Source organism: Eleutherodactylus coqui, chromosome 1 (genome assembly GCF_035609145.1).
Source record: "Eleutherodactylus coqui strain aEleCoq1 chromosome 1, aEleCoq1.hap1, whole genome shotgun sequence".
NCBI lineage: Eukaryota > Metazoa > Chordata > Amphibia > Anura > Eleutherodactylidae > Eleutherodactylus > Eleutherodactylus coqui.
Window position 1 is genome coordinate 295,890,602 of NC_089837.1, and position 22,483 is coordinate 295,913,084.

Sequence of the window (22,483 nt, forward strand, 5' to 3'; positions counted from 1 at the left end):
GCTTCAAAGGAGAAGAGCGGGCAAAGACTGGCATAGAAATCTGTCTAAAGATAGTTATACACAGTGGTGCAAGGTGGATTACAAAATATTTGTTCAAACTGATGACCGCCTTAAGGTAGAGTAGGAGTACACAGATGTGTATAAGGAATAGGGATCCAAAAGCAAGTCGACTTCTTCAACCAAAACTTCCTCTTTAAGATTTATGAATTTCCAAATAATTTTTAAAGGGGAACTAACTTTTCAGACAACGTATGCTCATCTACTAGCTACTTGGTCTGTCTTCACACAGGCAGTAAACACCGCAATTGCTGTGGAAATTCTACAGCCTTTGAAGTACAAGCTATGTGGAGCAGTTATGGTTCTTGAAGGGGAGGATGGAAAAATGATAAGGAAAACTGTCGGAAGGGGAAAATACTTCCTGAAAAGACAGTGAAGTCGGAGTGAAGAGGAGGAGGTTCAGATTCATGACTACACAGACGGGATCATCCTTTGCGATGAGATCTGTTATTGTTCAACTTCTAGCAGCCTACACTGTTTTTGCCTCAACAGAAAGAGGTAAGCGCGCTGCCAGCTATAAGGAAACTGATGGCTGAGTGTATTTGATACTGAAATTCTTAAGCAGATGGAAAATGTTTCTCTTTTCCTTAGGTTACTTCTGGCACCTCACAGATTTGCACCTTGATCCTAACTACACAGTAACCAGTGACCCAGGAAAAGTGTGTCCCTCTGCAGGTGACCGGCCAGTTACAGAAGCAGGGAAGTGGGGGAATTATTTGTGCGACTCTCCGAGCAGACTTATTAACTCATCCATATATGCAATGAAAAATATCTTGCCTGATCCGGACTTTATTCTGTGGACGGGGTGAGTACAAAGTGCGTGAAGTCTGAGATATCAGACATTCACTTATCGCTGTTCTAACAGTATTCTTTTCCTTATCTGTTGCCTGTGGGATAAAAGAGTTAAATATGTTTTTGTAACTGGATCCTTCATTAAAGCATACCTGATTTTCTAGAATAAACTGCAGTGTGTATCTGTGTGTGTGTGTGTGTGTGTGTGTGTTAGAAGTAACACTTTCTGGCCATTATATGTTCTGTATTTTTTCCCCTCTGCAGATTGTACATCTGATTCTCAGTCTTCTCAGGACTGATGGGAGAAGCCTGCTGCTATATTTGTAATACATAGAGAATTGCAGATCCTTGGCTGTAACTGTCTGTAACATACACATATAATGCCATTGTCATTGAGGATTGAGCAATAAGAGTAATTAAAAATAGGACAGTGCGTGAGAGGTATAAAACAGCAAATGGTTGTGCTATATAGTAAAGGAATTGGCTGGTGTGGACACCTGGCCCCAGATAAATTGGTGCCACACCCGCAGTCCTAGTATATGTAATTCGTTCCTTTTGTGCCAATCAGGGCATCAGGTGAAGAGTTGGAGAGCTGCAGAGGAATCCAAAAGAAACTCCAAAGGAGTTTTGGAATACAGAAAAAAAGACTAAGTATAGAAAACTCTGCGCTCATAAAAGAAAAAAATGCTTTTTGGCTTGTTCCCCAAAAGTGAACAAATAAAGAAAATGACAGAGGAGGTGTCACTTACTTTGAAGAACAGGGTTATGGATCCATTTAATTGTCACTTTCTTTATTTGCTCACTTTTGGAGAACAAACCAAATGTTTTTCTCTTAGGCCTCATGTCCATGGGTAAATCGGATTCCGCATGCGGGAGCCCGCAGCAGAAACCGACCCTGCCCGTAGCACACTACGGGACTTCTACTTACTTGTCCCGAGTCTTCTCTTTTCTTCACTGCGGATTGTCACTGGCCGGCACATCGCTGCACATGCGCAGTGGAGTGTTTTTTGTTTTTTTTTTGAACTCCTGCTTTCCATCGGAATTCGTGGCCCACCCATGCGGGATCCGCAGTGAAATAAATGGAGCATGCTGCAATTTTTCTTTTTTCTCCCCCTTCCCGGACCAAAAGGTGTGCAAACCTAATCTGCATGCTTTATTTCACTTGTGGACGCCCATGTGTCCCTATGGGCAGCTTGACTTGCAGATCTTCTATTCGGGTGACCCACATATCATATCCGCCCATGGACATTGGGCCTTATGAGCGCAGAGTTTTTTTTATACTTTGTCTTTTTTGAACAACAGGAGTGAGCAGTATACAAGTGAATAAACGGCGACAGATAACTCACCACTTCTGTGTGTTTATGTCCTGCTCTCCGCTTACACACTATTACTCATCCTCCACCTCCTCTTCCCCTGCTCTATAGTCTCCTGTGAATCATTGGAAAGAAGACAGTGGACAGCAAGCTAGGAGGGAACCTTAGTGGACAATACTTTGATTTTTCAGTACAAAATGTCATTTTAGGTAAATGGCAGTTTTGCTAGTTATCACACTGGCTATCATATAAGCATAAGCTGTTTGAAAAGTTAGTGCCCATTTTAAAATACAGTTATCTATTTAAGTGCGGTATTATAAATCTCATGCTCTGATGAGAATCTGTCCTGGTGACTACCTTCCCCAGTGAATATGGCTCTAGAACACTGTGACTTACTTCTTGTGCCACTACTTCATAATCAGACATCATTCATAAATGTAAATTGACCTCTTTTGTCCAATGTTTTGATTTCAGGGATGACACCCCACATATACCCAATGAAGAACTTAGTGAGAAGGCAGTGTTGGATATTGTGGAATGGATGACAAGACTAATCTTACAGGTGTTTCCAAGTAAGCGACCAAGAATAATTATTGTATTTGCTAGTCATTGTTTATTAACTATTGTACAGACGCAGAATAATGGCATCTGCAAAAATGTTTGCAGGTTTGAATATTCTCCACATAAGAGGTAACTAATTGCTCAATGGGGTTCTGACTGCTGGGACCCCCACTGAATGGGAAAACGGGGATCCGAAGCTACCAAAAATGAATGAAGCAATGGTTGCTTGTATACCCCACCCCGTTGTATACCCCACCGTTGACTTCAGCAGGACTGCCAGAGGTAGCTGAGTGCTTGAACTCTGCCATCTCCGGAAGTTCTACTGAAATTAATGAATGGTCCTAATGTGAGATTACTGCTCTGTTGATTTGGAGATGCTCCAGACCACCAATTTCCCAATTCTCATGGGTCTCAGCAGCCAGCCCACAAAAATCAGCTAGTTATCCCTCTATTCTGAGGATAGGGTTTATCTTAATTTCATTGGACAACACCTTTAAGGCATACTTACTAACTCTCACAGAACATTCAGGATGCTTCCAGAAAGAGAAGACCTCCCAGAATAGTTTGCAAGTCTCCTGGGTAAAGGAGGAGAGAGTCTGATCTATGCTGATTAACATTATTACTTTCTTTCCTTGCAGTTATTTAATTTATTAGTCTTTCACACTGCAGCAGCATACCAAAGTATCTGGCTTTCTGTTTCCCTTGGTCGGGTGCTGGGGTTCCTCCAAGTCTGAGGCGCAGGACAAGGAAGGAAACTATATTCACTGCTGGCCAGAAATAGGGCTTATTACTATGAGGGCTTACTACTGGGGGTGCCTCAAACGGTACTTATTACTATTGAGTCCGCAGATGGGGTTCATAACTGTGCATCTACAAAAGGGGCTTATAAAAGAGGGGCCACAAATTTGGACTTATTACTGTGCAGCCACAAAGGGGGCGTTATTATGGTGGTGTTGCTTTTTTATTAAGAGAAACAAAATAATCTTGTTGATATACTTTTTTAATGGCTAACAGAAAGAAATGATGCTGCAGAAAGGTTTCAAAACTGCTGTGTATATAATATTTCACATGAGAGCAGAGAAATGGTGTGATTAATTAGTATTCAGAAATAAATAACAGGATGAGCTTTGAGAGTACATCCTTATTTAGTCCACAGATAGGAGTGTGAGTTTTATGGTTTTTAAAGTGATCTAGGTTAAGTGATCTTGGTGCTATCCCTGCAACAGACCTCTCTGATGCTATAATTCACCATAAATCCTTCAGCACTATTGAGACCTGTGTTCAAAGTATCAAACATTCTTATAACTGGGTTTTTCCACACCCAGTCTCTTTAGGATTTGAAGTTGCCTTTTAATATAACTCATAAGGTGAGTACAGGGGTAATTATTACAGCGTGATAGGCATTACATGGGTAATTATTACAGCGTGATAGGCATTACACGGGTAATTATTACAAGATGAAAAGCATTACAGGGGTAATTACAGCGTGAAAGGCATTGCGCGTAACATCAGGGGTAGTGACAGGATGTAGAGACAATTTGTGGCTGGAAGTCATCATGGTGGTCTGGGTTTAAAAAGAAGAAAAGGGAAAATGGATGACTCCAGTCAGAGGAGATATCACCTGTGATAATTGGAGGTAACTACACTTTAAACATTATTACTGTGTTGAACTGGTATCTCACCATTATTTGATGACTGCATTATTTACAGGTTACTGGAACTGAGCTTGCTGTACTATAAAGGTTATTTTGTGCTGTCTCAATTTGTGTGTGTGTGTGTGTGTTTGGGTGGGGGGGCAAAGCACAGACTGTTAATCAAAATTTAATAGAGCCACACTTTTAATGACTCTATGCTCATAGACCCTGAGAGAAACGTTAGATGCTTACCTGGAAACTCTGGTCCTGATATCTTGTGCTCTACCAGCTTGATAAACAACCTTGCCACAAACTTTGCTACTACCTGTGTCCTCATTTGGAGATGTATATAACCCCTTTTTTTGTATCCTATAACCTTGGTGTGTTTTCGCCAAGACTGTTAATCAAGTCTGATGTAACCCATTGAGAGTGAGCAGAGAGGACCTACCACTTGACACACAGAGCATGCCCAGGAACTGCAATGAAGAAGGGCTGGTCTGGGCAAAGGAAGGAGACTGTGTGTATAGATAGATAGAATAAGTGCATGGCTCAGCAGCTGTGACCCAGCTGACTATGTCTTTTGAGATGTCCATTTTTGAAGAGTTTAGCAACGCCCCCAGCTGCTGCCCCCACTTAAAGTGACATAGCAATGCAGCTGTGGGACAAGCCATGGCCAACAGTCATGAAGGGAACTTAAGCAGTGACAGGGCTGAACACTGCCAAAAACGCCTGTACAAAAAGTGCACCCCCTTCCCCTCCGAAAGAAAAAAAGAAAAGAAAATTAAATATATGTATGTGTATAGACTGACGCATGTTATATTGTGATAGTGCAGTTAGCAGAATGACCAGCAGAGGACTCTAGAGTGGTAATTCTGCTAAACCAGTGAGAGAGAACACCCGTGTGGCAGGAAGGAAAGAAAAATGTTTATTCTTGCCACACTTGCAGCTTCTGACCCCCCCACCCCCTCAACCTCAAAGCTGTCCGAGACTGCCCTCTCTAAGATGAGGGCAGGTTAGATCTCGACAGGGAAAGACACCCCTGAGATCACTCCCTGAATGGATTGATATAGACATTGATATGCTGCTGGGATATGTTGAGGCATTAGGCCTGTTAGTTAGGACTGAAGATCCCATGTTAGTTAGGCAGACAGACAGGTATTGTTTTGGCATGTGCATGGTAATGCCTGTTACAACAGTGTGAATACTGCTGTAATAAAAAGCTGCTGAGCCCGGTTTTTCTACTAAAATTACTGCGTAGAAGTGAATTCCTGATGTTACCACCCATCTTATTGAGGAAAAATGGCCGTTCATGAGTGAATAACCCCCAAGTTATCACTAATATATAGATATGTATGTATGATGCCGGTTCTACGTCTGACATATCACAGCTTTTTTTTTTCTTTGCACTTTTTCCCAATCAGCAACCAAAGTTTATGCTGCCTTAGGAAATCATGATTTTCACCCTAAAAACCAACTACCGACACAAAATAATTCTATTTATTATCAAGTGTCAAAACTCTGGAGTCCATGGCTCAAGCAAGAATCCATACCTACCTTTCTAAAAGGTAAAATATTTTGCTTGTTAAAAATTAAAAAAAAATACATCAATCTAAAAAAATCTGATGTTTCCTTTTTCTCCTCAGGAGCATTTTTCAGTGAACAGGTGGTGAACATAGGAAATGTGGGACGTATTATTGTTCTAAATACAAATTTATACTATGATGTCAACAGTATCACAGCCAATATGGAAGATCCCGGTGACCAGTTTGTATGGTTGGAAAGCCAATTATCAAATGCTTCTCAAAAGGGAGAAAAGGTAACATACAGATATTAGAAAGACATACTTCAAAATGTTCTTGAAGCCCTTCATGACCGCTGCTACGCCTTTTGACGGCCTCACTAGCTGGGCTTTATTCCATGCGATGCTAATTGATTGTCCAATGGATAATGGCGATCACGTAAAAGTTTTTAAAAAGTTGACGTTTCATCTTCCCTCACCTCCACGGACCTTCCCCAGCTTCTGCACATGTGCCCCTGGCAAAATTACGGACACATGCACAGGAGCCGGGTAGGGCCTGGGGAAATTTAAAATCTCCTTGCTCCCGGCTACCAAAGGTACCCGAGAACCTGGACCAGTGACCGGTGGCCTCAATGAGCGGTCCCCGGTCACAGGATAACTGGATAGAAATTGTGGATTTCACGTGCTTTTGATCTGCAGTAATATGTGAAGCAATCAAATGCATTGGATTAAACAATTCCATTCACATTAGCGAGTCAGAATTGCGTAATCCACTTGCAGTAAATAGAACGCAGCATGTTCTATTTTACCACGGATATCCGTAACATAGAGCCAATTGTGCTTCATGGTCCTGGGTATACACGCAGCCCATATGCAACTACATTGTGTACGGACTACAGGTACCCGCTCTACCGCTAAGTGATGACGCAGGAAATATAACAAAAACATTTATATACATATAAACAAAAAAAGGTAGCTGCGCATGACCGCCTGTGTGAGAACTCAGTTATGTGCAGTACATTACGTGGCTGTACGCAGGGCAACAGCCGGGCTCACAGCTAGGATCTGCTGCGGGCCTCCACAAGTGGATTCCACATACGGCCGTGTGAGCCCAGCGTTATTCAGATCGCTACCTGTAATACCTAATTTACAAGAAGCCCCGGGAACGCTCGCCTTCCTGCAGTTCCAGGAGCAGCTTGTTGAACATCTTCTGTGTGAGACCGCGGCACCTCAGAAAGCTTATGAAGCCTCACAGAGCGCCACTTTTTACACCCCATCCCCACCGCTGAGGTCACGAAATACCCCCCAAAAAGTGTTGGATTTGCAGCAAACACTGGAGGGATACCCGGGTTTATTGCCCCACGTGCCCATCCCAACCAGCCCACCGTAATTACCCGTTTTCAGACATACCACACAGTTTACATTATTACTTTTATCTAAGATTTAGGGAATGCCAAAAAAAGGGGGGGGATTATTTTTAGGGAGTCAAATTTTTTTTTCTGCACAATTGAGCAATTGGGCCTGGAACTTATTCAGTTGTGCCCTGAAACTTAATGGATGTCCCCTCCATTACAGGCCTAGCCATGTGTGCTAGAAGTAAATTGCGGCTACAATTGTGCCGATGAATTAAAAAACTGTGGGGTAAAAATCCGCATTGGATAGCCTCCTGATTGGCTGGAATTGGCACACGGGACGGGGCGGAGCTACGCGATGACGCGTAGAAGGGGGTGGGGCCAAAACGCCGCTGCTGCCGGACAGACCCGAAGGCAGAAGACCCTTCTGCGCAAGCGCGTCTAATCGGGCGATTAGATGCTGAAGTTAGACGGAGACATGGAGACAGGGACGCCAGCGCAGGGAAGGTAAGTGAATAACTTCTGTATGGCTCATATTTAATGCACGATGTATATTACAAAGTGCATTAATATGGCCATACAGAAGTGCTTAACCCCACTTGCTTTCGCGAGACAACCCCTTTAAATTTCCTGGGTGCGCTGGCCTTCTGCGCATGCACCCGACATTCTGACGTCTGGTGCGCATGCGCAAAAGGCAGTGTCAGGTTCCTGCAGGACCAGATCGCCGCAGGACATTGCGAGGGACGGAGGTGAGTAGTTTCAGCTCTCCTCATGGATCCGATCTGTGAAGGGAGATGAAACTTTACTTTTTATGCGATCCCCGCTATCTATTGGATAACGGTGATCGCGTAACTGGGGGGCTCATGCCGCGGCTCCTCGTGACAGTTCCAGGCTATCGGCCAACTCTGGAAGCCAATACAGAGAGCTGTCACACACACAGACCCAGCAGCTTTAGTTTACAGGGTCGGCATATTTTTACGGCCCTGTAGATTAAGGCCCAGACACCCAGGATGTGAAAACACAAGAGTGGTCACTAAAGGGTTAAAGGATCACTGGAGTGTGTTTTTGTTTTGTTTTTTTTTCATTCATTATGTATCCCCCCCACACCCATGCATAGAAGTAGGCTAGGGTTCTCTTGTTTACTTATTTCTTTTTGCCTCAAGCTCCTAATCTTTTTTTTTTTTTTTACTTTGATGGTCATGTGATCTCAATTTTTAGCAGCTCAGATCTGCTTGGGGGTTATGGATTCTTTTTATAGTTAATTTCTCAGTTTGTGTGATGCTGTTACCACAGAAACTGCCTACTGGGGAACACTGGCACTCATGTCACAATTACTGATGATCACACAGTAGTATTAGAGGAGATAACAGCTCAGCCTCCTAACTGTATACTTATGCTCTGTAGCTTACTTAAGTGAATGCAGAAGGTAGTGATAGTTGAACTCTCCCAACAGGCAAAAATGGTTTAGCCTCAGCTAATGCTGTGCTGATGCATCATGGGATAGAAGCGAAATTGAAAGTAAACAATCTCCGCCTCAAGATGGTGCCTCATAAGCATCAGAAGGGAAGCTGCACTGCAGGGAATACAAAGATGAGGCTTCTAGATTGTGACAGGCAATCAGATAAGGGGTGCAGGCATGGAAAGATATGTTTTCACCAGAGTGGCTAATTAACTTTTATATCTGAGAACCTGGTACCTTGGTCTTTTTGACATAGTGGAAGGCTGCAGGGATACAAAAGGCTAAACAAGCGGTGCATGGGAAACGTGACACATACACAGTGGTCTAAGAAGTACTAAATGTATTGAGAGGCATACCTCTTAATAGATTTTGCCACATCTTTAGTCCTTTCTTCTGCCTGGAAAGCAAATCTAGGCCAGCTAAGAGAGCTATCATTTTGCTATCATTTACACTAGATTCTGGCGTAAGAAATGTGTAAAATTGTTGAGACCCAGCCAATCAATGCCCTTCCACTAAGCCACACCCACTTTCATTTTTACGCCATGCTCATCACTTTTGAAGAAAGTTGCAATGTTTTCTCAAAAGTGTCAAGGTTTGTGACCTTTCTTTCTGACAGAATTCTGGTTCAAATGACTAGATGAATTACCACTATAAGATGAGTGCTGCTCAATACTCATACTGACATGCAAGACCTACATTCTGTGGAGTATCGATAAGGGACGCAGTTGCACCTGGGCCTCTAAACTAGAGGGAATAAAAGGTTCCTGTCCCCATTAACATCACTGGGCTTCACTCCACATGTAGTGCAGGTTTTTTATTCTACTTTCCATAGACTGCACTTTCCTGTTTGCAAGACTCTCAGGAACTTACGAACATTTGGACTGCCTTCTTCCTGTCACTGCAGATGGCTGAATTGTTGTCTATCACATGTTTACATTGAATAACCCCTAAACTCATTGTCCTCCCTGCTGCACCCCAGTGTGCGGAGCACAGTAAAAAGGTTACAGCCTGTAACCTACATAAGCCATTTCCAGCTCTTCGACAAGGCCAACTCGCATCTTTTCACCATCACTGCTGGCCACATAACCCGACAGGCAGCGTGAGTGTAGCACTGCTATTTGCTGAATTAGGAAGCCTGTGTTCTTACTGCTGGGGAGGTTTAGGAGGGACTCCATTTCAGACAGCATTTTTATTTGGAGGGGCCTGGGTCACAGTGAGGTCTCTATTACGTTGAAGAGGGGAGCAACGGGCCTCTATTAATTTAACTTGGTTGTCTAAGTTAAATTTTAAAAAAAATAAAAATTAACAATAAAAATAACAATAATCATATACTCTCCTCTCCTGGCTCCATCATTGCTTTAATGCTACATCCTAAGTCTCTGCTATAACACTGTGTTGACAACTTGTAGCATCCTGTGTACGAAACGTCACGGGCTGCTGCAATCAATCACAGACTTCAGTATTTGAGCACTTACATCTGTGATTGGCTGCAGTAGCCTGTGACATTCTATTAACAAGCTGCTGCAGCCAGTCAACACAGGATCGAGGCGGAGAATGGAGCTGTGGGGAGCCTCAAGAGCCGTGTGTGTACAATTGTTTATTATTTTTATATATGGGGTACAATATTATAAAAAACAGAAACCCCAGACATCCTGTTTAAGGCCGCCTGCACACAGGCGGATTTGCATTGTGGAATCCGGAGCAGGCATCCGCCTTCAGATTCGCAGCAAGTACTGCCCTTAGCATGCTATGGTAAAGTGATTCTTCATGCACATGAGCGGAAACCAATTGCAGCATGCTTGAACTCAATCGAAGCCGTCAGATCCACGGCCCTTCTGCAATTGACATGTGATTGACAGCATTATTTTTGCTCTTGACATTGCGGAAAGGTCGCAGATTCTGCGTCCTTGCCTAGCGATGACGCGGGAAGAGAAGGAGTTTAGATAGAAAAAAAGTCTGTACTGTGCATGTCCGTCAGCTATCCATAGTACAGAGAAGAGAAAAAGAAAGCAGGTACATGCGGACACCGCTGCTGCCAGGGCCGGATTCCGCATGTGGAATCCGACCCGACCGTCTGCACACGGCCTAAGGGGCATAAAGAGACCACTATTACTTGGTGAACATACAGGGGTATTACTTTTCTGGGGCACAAAGTGGGCATTATTATTTTGTCGGGGTCACAGAGGGGAATTATTACTGTGGTGTAAAGGTGTATTATTTCAGTGTGAGGTACCAAGGGTGTGCTATTTCTTGTGTGGTCACTATGGGGGAAATTATTACTGTGTGCAAGCACTATTTGTGGGACACAAGAGGGGCACTTTTATTGTGGGAAGCATTGAAAGGACAATTGGGGCAGCCGCAGGATGGAGAGTGTACAGTTGAGTTGTATACACTGCAGCAAATTTACTATTGAAACTGTGCATATTTTCTGGTCCAAATCGCTCAAGAAAATTGTGCTTTGTGCCACATTTATATGTTATGGACAATTTCACACACTTTTTTCCCCCCCATGTCTGAAAAATGAGTGTGTCTTCTTGGCAAAGTCATCACTGAAAATGATGTGGCCCCAATGTGACATTGTATGCCAAACGTTTTGCTGCAAAATCTGGCAGAAAGTAAGCAAACTAATAGGTGGTATGAAGTTAAACAAGATGGTCTAAAAGATTAGCCAGACTTGTCATTCAGCTGAGCAACTGTGGTAAATCTAGCGTAGTTTAAGACTGTTTAGGCTAAGTTTGCATCTAATTATTAGACAGTATTAGTAACTCTTTCCCAAATATGTACCACAGTGATCACTTTGGCCCAGTTTCTGCCTCTCTTTGACAGTTTGTATCCTGTCTAGCTTTAGGATAGTATTAAAAAATCTCCCAAGTGTGAACTTGGTCTTAGTAACATTTACAAACCCCTTGGCTGGCCAGATTTCATACAACTAGGTTTTTTAAAAATTCTTCTTGCACCATATGTGAGTTTTTGGGCCCATTTTACATGGCTGATGTTAGTGTTTAAATGAGCAGCGATCAACAAAACGTGTGCTTGTTTAAATGACCTTTACACTGGCTGATGCCGGCTGCATTTCAGACAAACTATTGTTAATGAATAATGCTCTATTTCACAGGTGCTGACATCCGCTCACCACTGTAGTGATTACCAGCTGGGGTGCCGCAGCTCCCCGCTGGTAATTGCGCTGTTAGCGCTGATCCTGGCGCACACTCTGATGTCTGTGTGCAGCCGAGATCCTCCTCCCCTGAGTCCCCTGCTCCTCAGTTCTACAGGAGAGGACTAGGGAGGAAGCGTGCCAGGCACGCACACTGACATCAGTGTGCACCCGGGCTCAGCGCGAACAGAGGGGGAGCGGTGCTGACAACAAGGAGGAGGTAAGTATATGGGTTGGGGGGAAAACTGTTATTACTGAGGGGGAAGGTGGGGGTTAATATTACTATGAGGGGATAATATTATTGCTGAGGGGGATAATATTACTGTGGGAGTCGGTATTACTACTGGGGCCACTGTGGGAGTCGGTATTACTACTGGGGCCACTGTGGGAGTCGGTATTACTACTGGGGCCACTGTGGGAGTCGGTATTACTACTGGGGCCACTGTGGGAGCCGGTATTACTACTGGGGCCCCTCTGGGGGTCGCTGTTACTACTGGGGCCCCTCTGGGGGTCGCTGTTACTACTGGGGCCCCTCTGGGGGTCGCTATTAGGGCTCCTTCACACATCGTATTACGGTCGCACAAATACGCTGCGTATTTGCGCAATCGAAAATTGCTTAAGCCTGCATATTTGGGCACGCATAAAAGAACGCAGATGGGCCCACTGAAATGGCGAGCAAATATGCAGTGAATACATAGGTTTCCTGCGCATTCACCACGTATTTGCACAGCCCATTCACTTCCATGGCCTATTGGGGGTGCGTTGTACCCAACATAATAGGTCATGCTGTATGAAAATATACATCATGTGAATGAACTCATTGAAATCAATGGCTTCTATTCACTGCATATTATGTATGCAAATACGCTTGTGTGAACAGGCCCTTACTATACTGTCTGACGATCGGCCCTTTGAAGGTCACCATATGCCTGATGTGGCCCTTGGTGAAAATGAGTTTGACACCCCTGCTCTATTGGGAAGGAAGTATATTATCGGCAGCACATTCTCATTTTTTACAGCATAAACAAGATGTTTAGCTGACAAACAAGCGTTTACTCTGTTCGTCGACTGATCCTTTGCACTGAATTGTGCCCAATTTTCAGACTCATTTAGGATGGGTTCTTATGTCGCGGTTGTGTGGTAACCATGGCACAGTTTTGGCCAAGGTTTTCCAGAAATTGCAACAACAAAAGCAAAATGACCACAATGAGATAACACAGACTTATTTTTTTGCGCTGCATCAATTTATGCTACTAATTACCAAAACAGGAAAACTAAAACTGCCATGAGCAGCCTAGAGATATCTCCTAAAGCCTGAAAAGAGCCTCAAACGGCAGCTAAAAACGATGCAATCATACACTGAATTATGCTTCTCTGCTTAAAATGCTGGAAAGGGATGAACATCGTGTGGAAGATTAGATGAAAGTGGTCTCCTTTTTACACATAAAGCTCTATGGTTTCTTTCAGGGTTCTATGTCTATGCTGTTTTCTGTATTTGAGATGGAGCTCCCGAGACAGAAATCTGCAACGAAAAGTGAAACCAAGTCTAAAAAAAAGATGTAATGTGCACAGACTTACAACAGCACCATATGTTTTTTCTAGACCAGTATTTCACACATTGATCTACTCTACAAAGAGGATAGATGAAAAGCTACACCGGTCCCAGCTGCGGTAGATGTTTACTTTAATCTACACTAGTTTCTGGAATAGATTATAGTAAATGTGATGGGTTGTGTATGGCCAGGCCCCCCAAAGTTGGAGGAGCCCACTGTAAAGTGCAAAAAAATCAGCTTTGGGCACCTGGCAGAATTGCTACTTCCTGGTGCCAGAATTCTGGCACCTTGGGGATGATAAATAGACCTCTTTGTGCTTTCTCGATAATGGCTCGAAACTTTTTTGTGTATTTGATTATGGGACATACTGTATATTTTTGCTATAACTAATGACCACCTTGCAGGTTTACATTGTGGGACATGTGCCTCCAGGATATTTTGAAAAGAAACGCGGGAAGCCTTGGTTTAGGGAGAACTTCAATAAACGTTATATAGAGATTATTCAGAAACACCATGAAGTGATACAAGGACAGTTTTTTGGACATCACCACACAGACTCTTTCAGAATGTTCTACAGTAACTCAGGTAGTTATATTTTTTATCTAATTATAATGGCATATAACAGTATTGTAGCTTTACTAGTGGGGCTTGTATTTATTTTGACCCTAGGAGCTATGGTTTTTAAAGTGACCCTCCTGTCCAGGAGAAATAAAGATGGCTGAACCACTTCTCTGACTACCTGAGGAACACTGTGCATTAGCATGCAGCAGTAGTGTGAGGCTGTTTTCACACCGTGCAGAATTATTCCGCAAGACACACTAAAGACGCAGAAACTTCTACACCAAAAGTTCAGATGTATACATGTGGGCTATGGAGCAGAAGTCCGTAGCAGCAGAGAATAATTCCACAGTCAGAGCCTAAGACACTACGTGCTGATGTGACTGGCCAGTGCTGCTCACATCTGTGGTTAGACCTATAAGGCATATAATGCACAGGGTGCATCAGGTAGTCAGAGAAGCTAGTGTGGCCATTGTTTCTTCTGGAGCAGAGGGTCACTTTAAAGGCCACATCTAGATATGATGGATTTTCACACTTGTCTTTACACTATTTTTTTTTCTGTTATATAGGGTAATAATTTCATGTAGAAAATGTATGGTTACAGGTGCTTAGTGAGGGTAAGGCTCTGTTCCCATCTGTATTGGAGACTCCATTAGTCAATGTGATTCACCAGGCATCATTCGTTCCTGGCTGTTATCTATTTTTCTGTTCTTATGATGAAACCTACAAAACAGAAACCAATAAAATCCAGCGCTCAAAGTATTTAAAATATGATGTTAAAAACCCAAATGGCAAATATCACAGAACTCACTTAGTGGGGTGGAGGTAGATTCCAGAGATATCCCCCCATTGGTATCAGGAATGCCAACATTAAAAGTTTATCCTTCGTCAACATGAGGCTGAATCCAATGTTGTGTAGAATATTTAAAACATTTTATTAATTAATTATAGACAATACAGGTATAGTAGAGTGCAGCGTGTTTTTGGAGAATTGTATCTCGCTTTTCAAGCACAAAGGTATATTACAGATGCTGTCAGGATCTATCTATCGAGATTCCGTGATTTGACAGTAACAAGAGGGTGGAGTGAATGTAATTGCATTTGCACGTCTTACAGAGCCAACATGGCACTCAAGCGAGCGCTTTAGCGAAAAAGGTGCCAAACGCAGGTGTGCGTTCCAACGACTAGAACTGGCACGCTGCCCTCAGAAAAGCATATACCTTAGTATGTGGTTCAGCGTGTTTTTATACAGTGTTTGCGCCAAATCCTGGAAGTTAATCTAATCATTTTATAAGTGTTAATAATTAAGACATGTCATATAAAAAACCCTTAAATATAAAAACATTACTGTGTCTAAAAAGTGTGTGTGTATGTATGTGTATATACACATATACATGCGTCTTCGGCAATGCTTGGCTTTACTCAGTAGCTGAAGATGGGCTCATAAGTCTATACATGCACACATTTCATACACTGTTATCTTTGTGATGCAGACATCGGATTGCATGTGGTTAGGACTATGCCAGCAGATAACATGTCAAGACAACTGTTTGTAACTTCAAATTGAATAAGCTGTCAATGTGCAGCTGTTCAGTGTTCATAGATGTAGCTCATGGTGCCATATGTTGTTTTCCCGTCAGATTCTGTTTACTCTTTGATGGCTGGCATAGTGCACTCTATCCACTTCTAGCCAGTAAAAGAACTATGGCAGCCTAACGGGCACATCATAAATCAAGGAGATCTGTCACAATTTGTTACAAAATATCCCACATCAGATCCATCATACTTGCCATTTCTTACAAAGCTATATTGGTAGTGTGGAAGGCGTCTAGAGTAAACTTGTGGTTTTGTTTTATTCAATTGAGGGGCTGCTAATATACCCAATTTATATTCGTTCAGAGAACAGTACCTCCTATTTGTGCTAAATTTGATAGGCATTGTAGTATAATAATTATTTTCAAAAGAAAGTACAGCCTTTCTCTAGTTGCAATAACAGGGCTAGAATAAGGAGTAAACTACTTTGTCACAGGTGGGAAGTGGATGGGGGCACAATTTTATTGTTATTTTTTTCTTTTTCTGACACTTAAAGGGGTTGTCTCGAGGAAGCAGTGAAACTTTTTTTTTGCCCAGTCCCCCTAATTAAGCATACATTACTAAGCCCCCCTGTAAATGACTTTTCTAGCTGGTTTCTACTTACAGTTCCAGCATTTCAGCAACTTGTAAAAAGTTTCCCCAAGATGGCCGCCGGCTCTTTTCCCGTCGCTTTCTGTAGCCCGACGTGCGCACTCCCGAGACGCTACCAGCTGTGTCTCCCTGACAACCAGACGCCCCGCAGCCGCCGACCGGACCCCGGGATTGAACGCGGCCGATCAGTCACCCACCGCCAGGCAGCAGGTAACCGGCGCTACGCCCCGGCTTCCCCGCGCTACGCCCCGGCTTCCCCAGCGCTAGGCCCCGGCTTCCCCAGCGGTAGTCAGTCACGCGTCGCCCCAACGGTAGTCAGTCACGCGTCGCCCCAGCGGTAGTCAGTCACGCGTCGCCCCAGCGGTAGTCAGTCACGCGTCGCCCCAGCGGTAGTCAGTCACGCGTCGCCCCAGCGGTAGTCAGTCACGCGTCGCCCCAGCGGTAGTCAGTCACGCGTCGCCTCCGTCAGTCAGTCACGCATCACTTACCTGGGCGGCTGGGCTGGGCGGCTTCTCGGCACGGCTGGGCGGCTATGCACCTTCCTGTAAGAGAGGATGGTAGCAGAATGGCCGCTCCAGCGCGCTCCCGAGAAGATACAGCTCGTCTGCGCATGCGCAGAAGAGCTGTAGCGGCGAGCACACTGAAGCGGCTCGTGCTCAGAGCAGAAGACCAGACTGCGCAAGCGCGTCTAAAAAAGCAAGCCGCCAGCGAATTTAGACGGAACCATGGAGACGAGGACGCTAGCAACGGAGCAGGTAAGTGAATAACTTCTGTATGGCTCATATTTAATGCACGATGTATATTACAAAGTGCATTAATATGGCCATACAGAAGTGTATAACCCCACTTGATTTCGCGAGACAACCCCTTTAACGTTCTATACGGTAAGTGCTTCCATCAGTAATCTAGGTGAAACATTCTCTTTAAGGGTGGCATCACAGACAACATATCTACTGTGAGCTTTCCACAGTGCAAAACCCACAGCAAATAAACTGGAAAGCCGCAGTGGTGAACTCCACTCCTAAATGGTGTGGATATTGCTGCAGTTTTTTTGCTATGGCTCTGCTGCGGATTGTATTCAAATATTGAAAAAAATAATAAACATTAAGAAAACATAGTGCAACACTACAACCCGTATACAACCACCCCTTCCCCCTACACCTCACACACATCTTGTACAGCCAGCACACCCCACATAATGATGTCCGGACACAGAGACATATGCCTGCTGCAGGCATTTACTAGCTCTATGTAATCTAGGATCAGCTAACCATGGTTGCAGTGGTCACATGACCCTGTGATGGGGCGTCATCAGTGTACCCAGCAGAGTACAGCGGGGAAATGAGCACTATCAAACTTCTATAGGAAACCATTGGTTCTTTTAGAAACTCGCTTTACGCAGCTATTCTGCGCTAGAAGCATGCTCGTGTGAAAGAGGCCTATGGCATAGGCAATCCTATGCTCCTGTGCTTTCCTCCAATCTCACATTGTAATGGATTCTACTGCAAAGTATGCTGGGGCTGGTCCCCCAGCCGTTTAGTATGGGTCTAGAGAGCACTTATACCCCTAATAAAGGCCCTGCTAAGGAAAGACTTCATAAAATCCCACACAACTCCCGCCTCTGCAGATCCTGCATTGCTAAATAAATATTCCTGTATTTGGGCAAGGATATCTTCTGCATCAACTAGTTTAAGCCCAAACTAATTAAATTTCTAGCCCTGACTAATGCTATACGTGCTTTTATCCAATCTTAAGGCCCATTTACATGGAGCAGTGATCGCTTAAAAATCGCTAAAAACCAATCGCTTGAGCGATAATCGTTGCATCTAAATGCGCGGCCATTGTGAACTACTAGCTGATCGTTAAATTCAGGTCAACCTAAAAATTGTCGTGCAGGCTTATCAGGACCGCACGCTGAGTTCTCAGCGGGTAGTGCTGATAGCATTGTTTCCCGACAGAGAACAAAGGAGCTGAATGGAGATAAGAGCCCTCCAGCTATTAACTGCATTAGTCAATACCAGTGGTGAATGATCAGAAAGGAGTCTGGGTAAATATTCCACGCCAACCACATATGGTAATAAAGTTTGAATACCGAGGGCCAGATCTATATGAGACAGGGAGCTGTGTGAGTTAGATGAACAAGAGTATTACATTGCATCCTGGGTGTTTCACCCTTCACAAATCTAAGTCTTAGTTTGGTTAACGGGCGTCCAGGGGGTTCTCTTTAATGCTCACTGCTTCTTATTCCAGGTGATCCTATTGGCAGCATGTTTATTGCACCTGGAGTATCCCCTTGGAAAACCACTTTACCAGGGGTAACTAATGGAGCTAATAACCCTGGAATCAGAGTGTTTGAATATGACCGCAAAAGCCTTCAGGTTCTAGTAAGTTCTCAAAACACAAGAGACACAAGTCTAGTATTACTAATTACATTACTTGCTGTTATCTAAGATATATAAACTGCATTTAAATGTCCTCTCATTGTTTACAGGATATGGTGACTTACTATTTGAATCTCACATTTGCAAATTTAGAGTCTCCCAGATGGGAGAAGGAATATCGTTTGACAGAAGCATTTCTGGTGCCGGATGGATCTCCCCAGTCTATGCACAAAGTATTGGAGAAACTCTCTACTGAACAGTGCTATTTACAGAAGTACTATGAATATAACTCAGTCAGCTATGATTTAGAAACCTGTGGGGAGTCTTGTAAAATTGATCATGTGTGTGCTATTCGTGAAGTGGACTTTGCAAAGTATGATGATTGTTTGAAGAATGAATGCTCCTCTTCAAAGTCTATCTCTCATATAACGCTGATGATGATGCTTATCTGTTTGTTTCTGAAGTAAACCCTCAGGATTATAACTAAAGGTGCTTTTACACAGTACAGCCTGTTGGGCGAAACAATCGTTCTATCCCGCCTCGGTTCACAGTAAGCAGGCACTCGTTCATAACTAACCAACTGTCTGTTTACATGGGATGATCCACAGTTGTTTACTTGACCAGGGTATGGTCGACTCACCGAGTATTAAATAAATCCATACCTCTTTTTCCATTAATAAAACTCCGAACCACTTCTTAATTGGAATATTTTGGCCACAGCAGCCTTTATTAAACATACACAAAAATAAACACCGTATCCATTAAACTATACGGGGAAGGAGGCCCTTGGAGTCCCATCCAATATAATAATAATAATAATAATAATAATACTAAGGGTCTGGCGTATAATAATCCATGAAACAAAACTGTACCTGGCTTCCAACCGTCACCCGGCTCGGATGCCCAAAAACCCCCTCTGGGAGGCAATCAACATATAAAATTGTAGGCCACCCGGGACCCCTTCCCTGGCCTGCTACCACCGCGCCAGACCCAACCAAAACCATTAGGGTGATAATCACTCCAGGTGAGGCCGTCCCCACCGTAACTCCTTCCACCCAATATAAACTGCCTCCAAGGACCCCCCCCCCCCCCGCCTGCCACAGCCAGCTGCCATGACGTTTTAAATACCTATAAATTATATAATCAACAGCTTCACTCATATCTTCTCATAAATATACTACCCGCCTAAACCAATTAATATATATTCACTTATTCAAAAGAAAATATTTTTTTTTTTTTTTTTTTTTTTTTTTTTTTTTTTTTTTTAATAAATATATTCTTCAACCTATCCACCAAAAATCGGGAGGGTGGGTGGGCTCTGAAACGTTCAAAAAGATGGCGCTCCCGCCCAAAATGCCCCTTTTTATAACTAACCCCCCCCCCCCCCCGCAATTCCCCCCCCCCCCCCTCTTTTCTCACTAACCAATCCCTTTAAACTGCTTCCTAACAATCACTCCCCTCACCTTTACAGTTAACCCTATCCTAACCTTCTTGTTCCCGGCAAACCCTGTCATGCAGGGCCTACACGTATATGCCCCTCGCGGCACGTTCCGGCCCTTTTCTTGACCAGGGTATGGTCGACTCACCGAGTATTAAATAAATCCATACCTCTTTTTCCATTAATAAAACTCCGAACCACTTCTTAATTGGAATATTTTGGCCACAGCAGCCTTTATTAAACATACACAAAAATAAACACCGTATCCATTAAACTATACGGGGAAGGAGGCCCTTGGAGTCCCATCCAATATAATAATAATAATAATAATAATAATACTAAGGGTCTGGCGTATAATAATCCATGAAACAAAACTGTACCTGGCTTCCAACCGTCACCCGGCTCGGATGCCCAAAAACCCCCTCTGGGAGGCAATCAACATATAAAATTGTAGGCCACCCGGGACCCCTTCCCTGGCCTGCTACCACCGCGCCAGACCCAACCAAAACCATTAGGGTGATAATCACTCCAGGTGAGGCCGTCCCCACCGTAACTCCTTCCACCCAATATAAACTGCCTCCAAGGACCCCCCCCCCCCGCCTGCCACAGCCAGCACGACTTACCCCCTAAGTCTGCGCCGCCCTCCATACCATCAACGCCCTTTCTATCCCTTCTTGTATACGCAATGACCACATATCCAAGCCGACGTCATTTAAATGTACGCCGTAATCTAACCAATACCCCCCTACCCCACCTTCCAAAATCTCGTGTCTAACTTTAACCCCTCCATTTCTAACCACAAAAGCTGAAATGTGTCTATTTATTTTTATTCTTGCTTTGTTAATTTTCAGAACTGATCTGGCCATCCTCCATGACTTTCTGGGCAAGATTTCAGACCACACAATTACCATGGCTGGGAATGCCCTGCGTAGCCGCAGAAAGTCATGTTGGATGTCCCGCCTAACCTCTCTGGCTGGACGCCCCCCAAGGTCATTACCCCCTGCGTGTATTACCAGAACGTCTGGAGCCCTATCCAGCTCTGCGTAGGACGTGATTTCTGGTATGACCCTTCCCCACATCATACCCCGCATACCCATCCAACGGATTATGGCCTCCCTTCTGGAAAACCCCAGCTGTCTTCCTTCTGGTCTAACCTGCGCCCGCTCAGCTGCCCAAAACACAAAAGAGTGCCCTAATATCCACACGAGCGCCGGGCTTCCCTCTGTCAAGAAAACACAATGAAAAAGGAACAAAAAAGAGGGAAAACAAAAATGGGGGCGTTAAGCAGGGTAACTTTACATATGATCATCATAATGCAATCCATAACATAGGGGTTTTTTTTTTTTTTTTTTTTTTTTTTTTTTTTTTTTTTTTTTAATACTATATCTCTACGTATTATACATTCCCGAACCATCCTTCCGGCCTGACGTACAGCCGGTATCTATTGGATCTCCATCTGCCAATTTTTTGTAACACTCCCGGGCTCAGGCCTCGCTCGTATGCCTCTGTAGCTGCCCCTATTCGGAACGAATGCGAAGAAAATCCCATCCGCTCCATGCCCAATTCTTGCAACGCTTTTCCCAGCATTGCGCCTAATTGAAACTTAGATACAAAAGACCCGTCCCTATGCTGGAATAAAGGACCCTGGTCGCCCGGCACTTTTTCCATCAGGCTAATGAAACACGTTACGGGGCACATCCTAGCCCCCGACACTCTACCCAATACAATCCTCTTCCCTTTTCGCATCTGATCTGTTTTTGAGTGTGTCAGCCAAATAACAACATTATCTTCACTCAAACTGACGTCTGTCCTTTGTAAACCGCCAGCAGTCGTTTTACTAGGTGACACCAGCTCGCTAATACGAAACGCCCCAAAAAATGCAAACGAAAAAACCGATTGAAATAGCGCCACTTCCGAATCATCCGAACACACGTCTTCCAATATCCTACCAATCCTTTCTAACATGGAAAAAGAAATTGGCCTCCTCCTATCCTTCACCCTCCTCCCTTTCTTGAAACCCTTCAAAGTCTGGGATATAATAAAGCGCTTTGTAATATCCTCCGCACCCCTAAGTTTGAAGCCAAATGCTAAACCCGCCATTAACCTGTCGATCTTGGCCACCGACCAATTAGCACCATGCGCCTCACTTATCAATAACAACAACGCCCCTACCTGGTCTTCCTCAGAATATACCTCCCCTATATTCTCAATCCACTGCATCCATTCTCCCCAAGCTGCCTCATAAGCTTTCAATGTGCCGGCCGCCAGCGACCCCCGGATCAGGTGCTCCGCCGCACGTCGACCAATCGCCAAAGTTCTGGAGGGCACAGCCGTCCTTCCGTATCCGCCTCTGGCACCAGGGTCCGAAAGCGCTCCCACTGAAAGCGAGAGAGTGAGTCAGCTATGCAGTTTTTTACCCCAGGAACGTGTTCAGCCACAAACCAAGCGTTCAATGTTAACCCTGACAGAACCAATTGCCGCAACAAATCAATAACCGGAGCCGAAGACGCCGATCCCTTATTAATAGC

At 44.0% G+C, this 22,483-nt stretch overlaps 1 protein-coding gene across 1 annotated transcript; it reads left to right on the forward strand.

Moving 5' to 3' along the window:
• The first annotated feature begins 328 nt into the window (after positions 1–328).
• SMPDL3B (sphingomyelin phosphodiesterase acid like 3B) lies at positions 329–19,129 on the forward strand. Its single transcript, XM_066573575.1, has 8 exons — positions 329–555; positions 649–862; positions 2,637–2,734; positions 5,779–5,922; positions 6,001–6,173; positions 13,799–13,979; positions 18,387–18,520; positions 18,628–19,129. The coding sequence occupies exons 1-8, from the start codon at positions 465–467 to the stop codon at positions 18,982–18,984; spliced, it is 1,392 nt and encodes a 463-aa protein (XP_066429672.1). The 5' UTR covers positions 329–464; the 3' UTR covers positions 18,985–19,129.
• Positions 19,130–22,483: the final 3,354 nt, after the last annotated feature.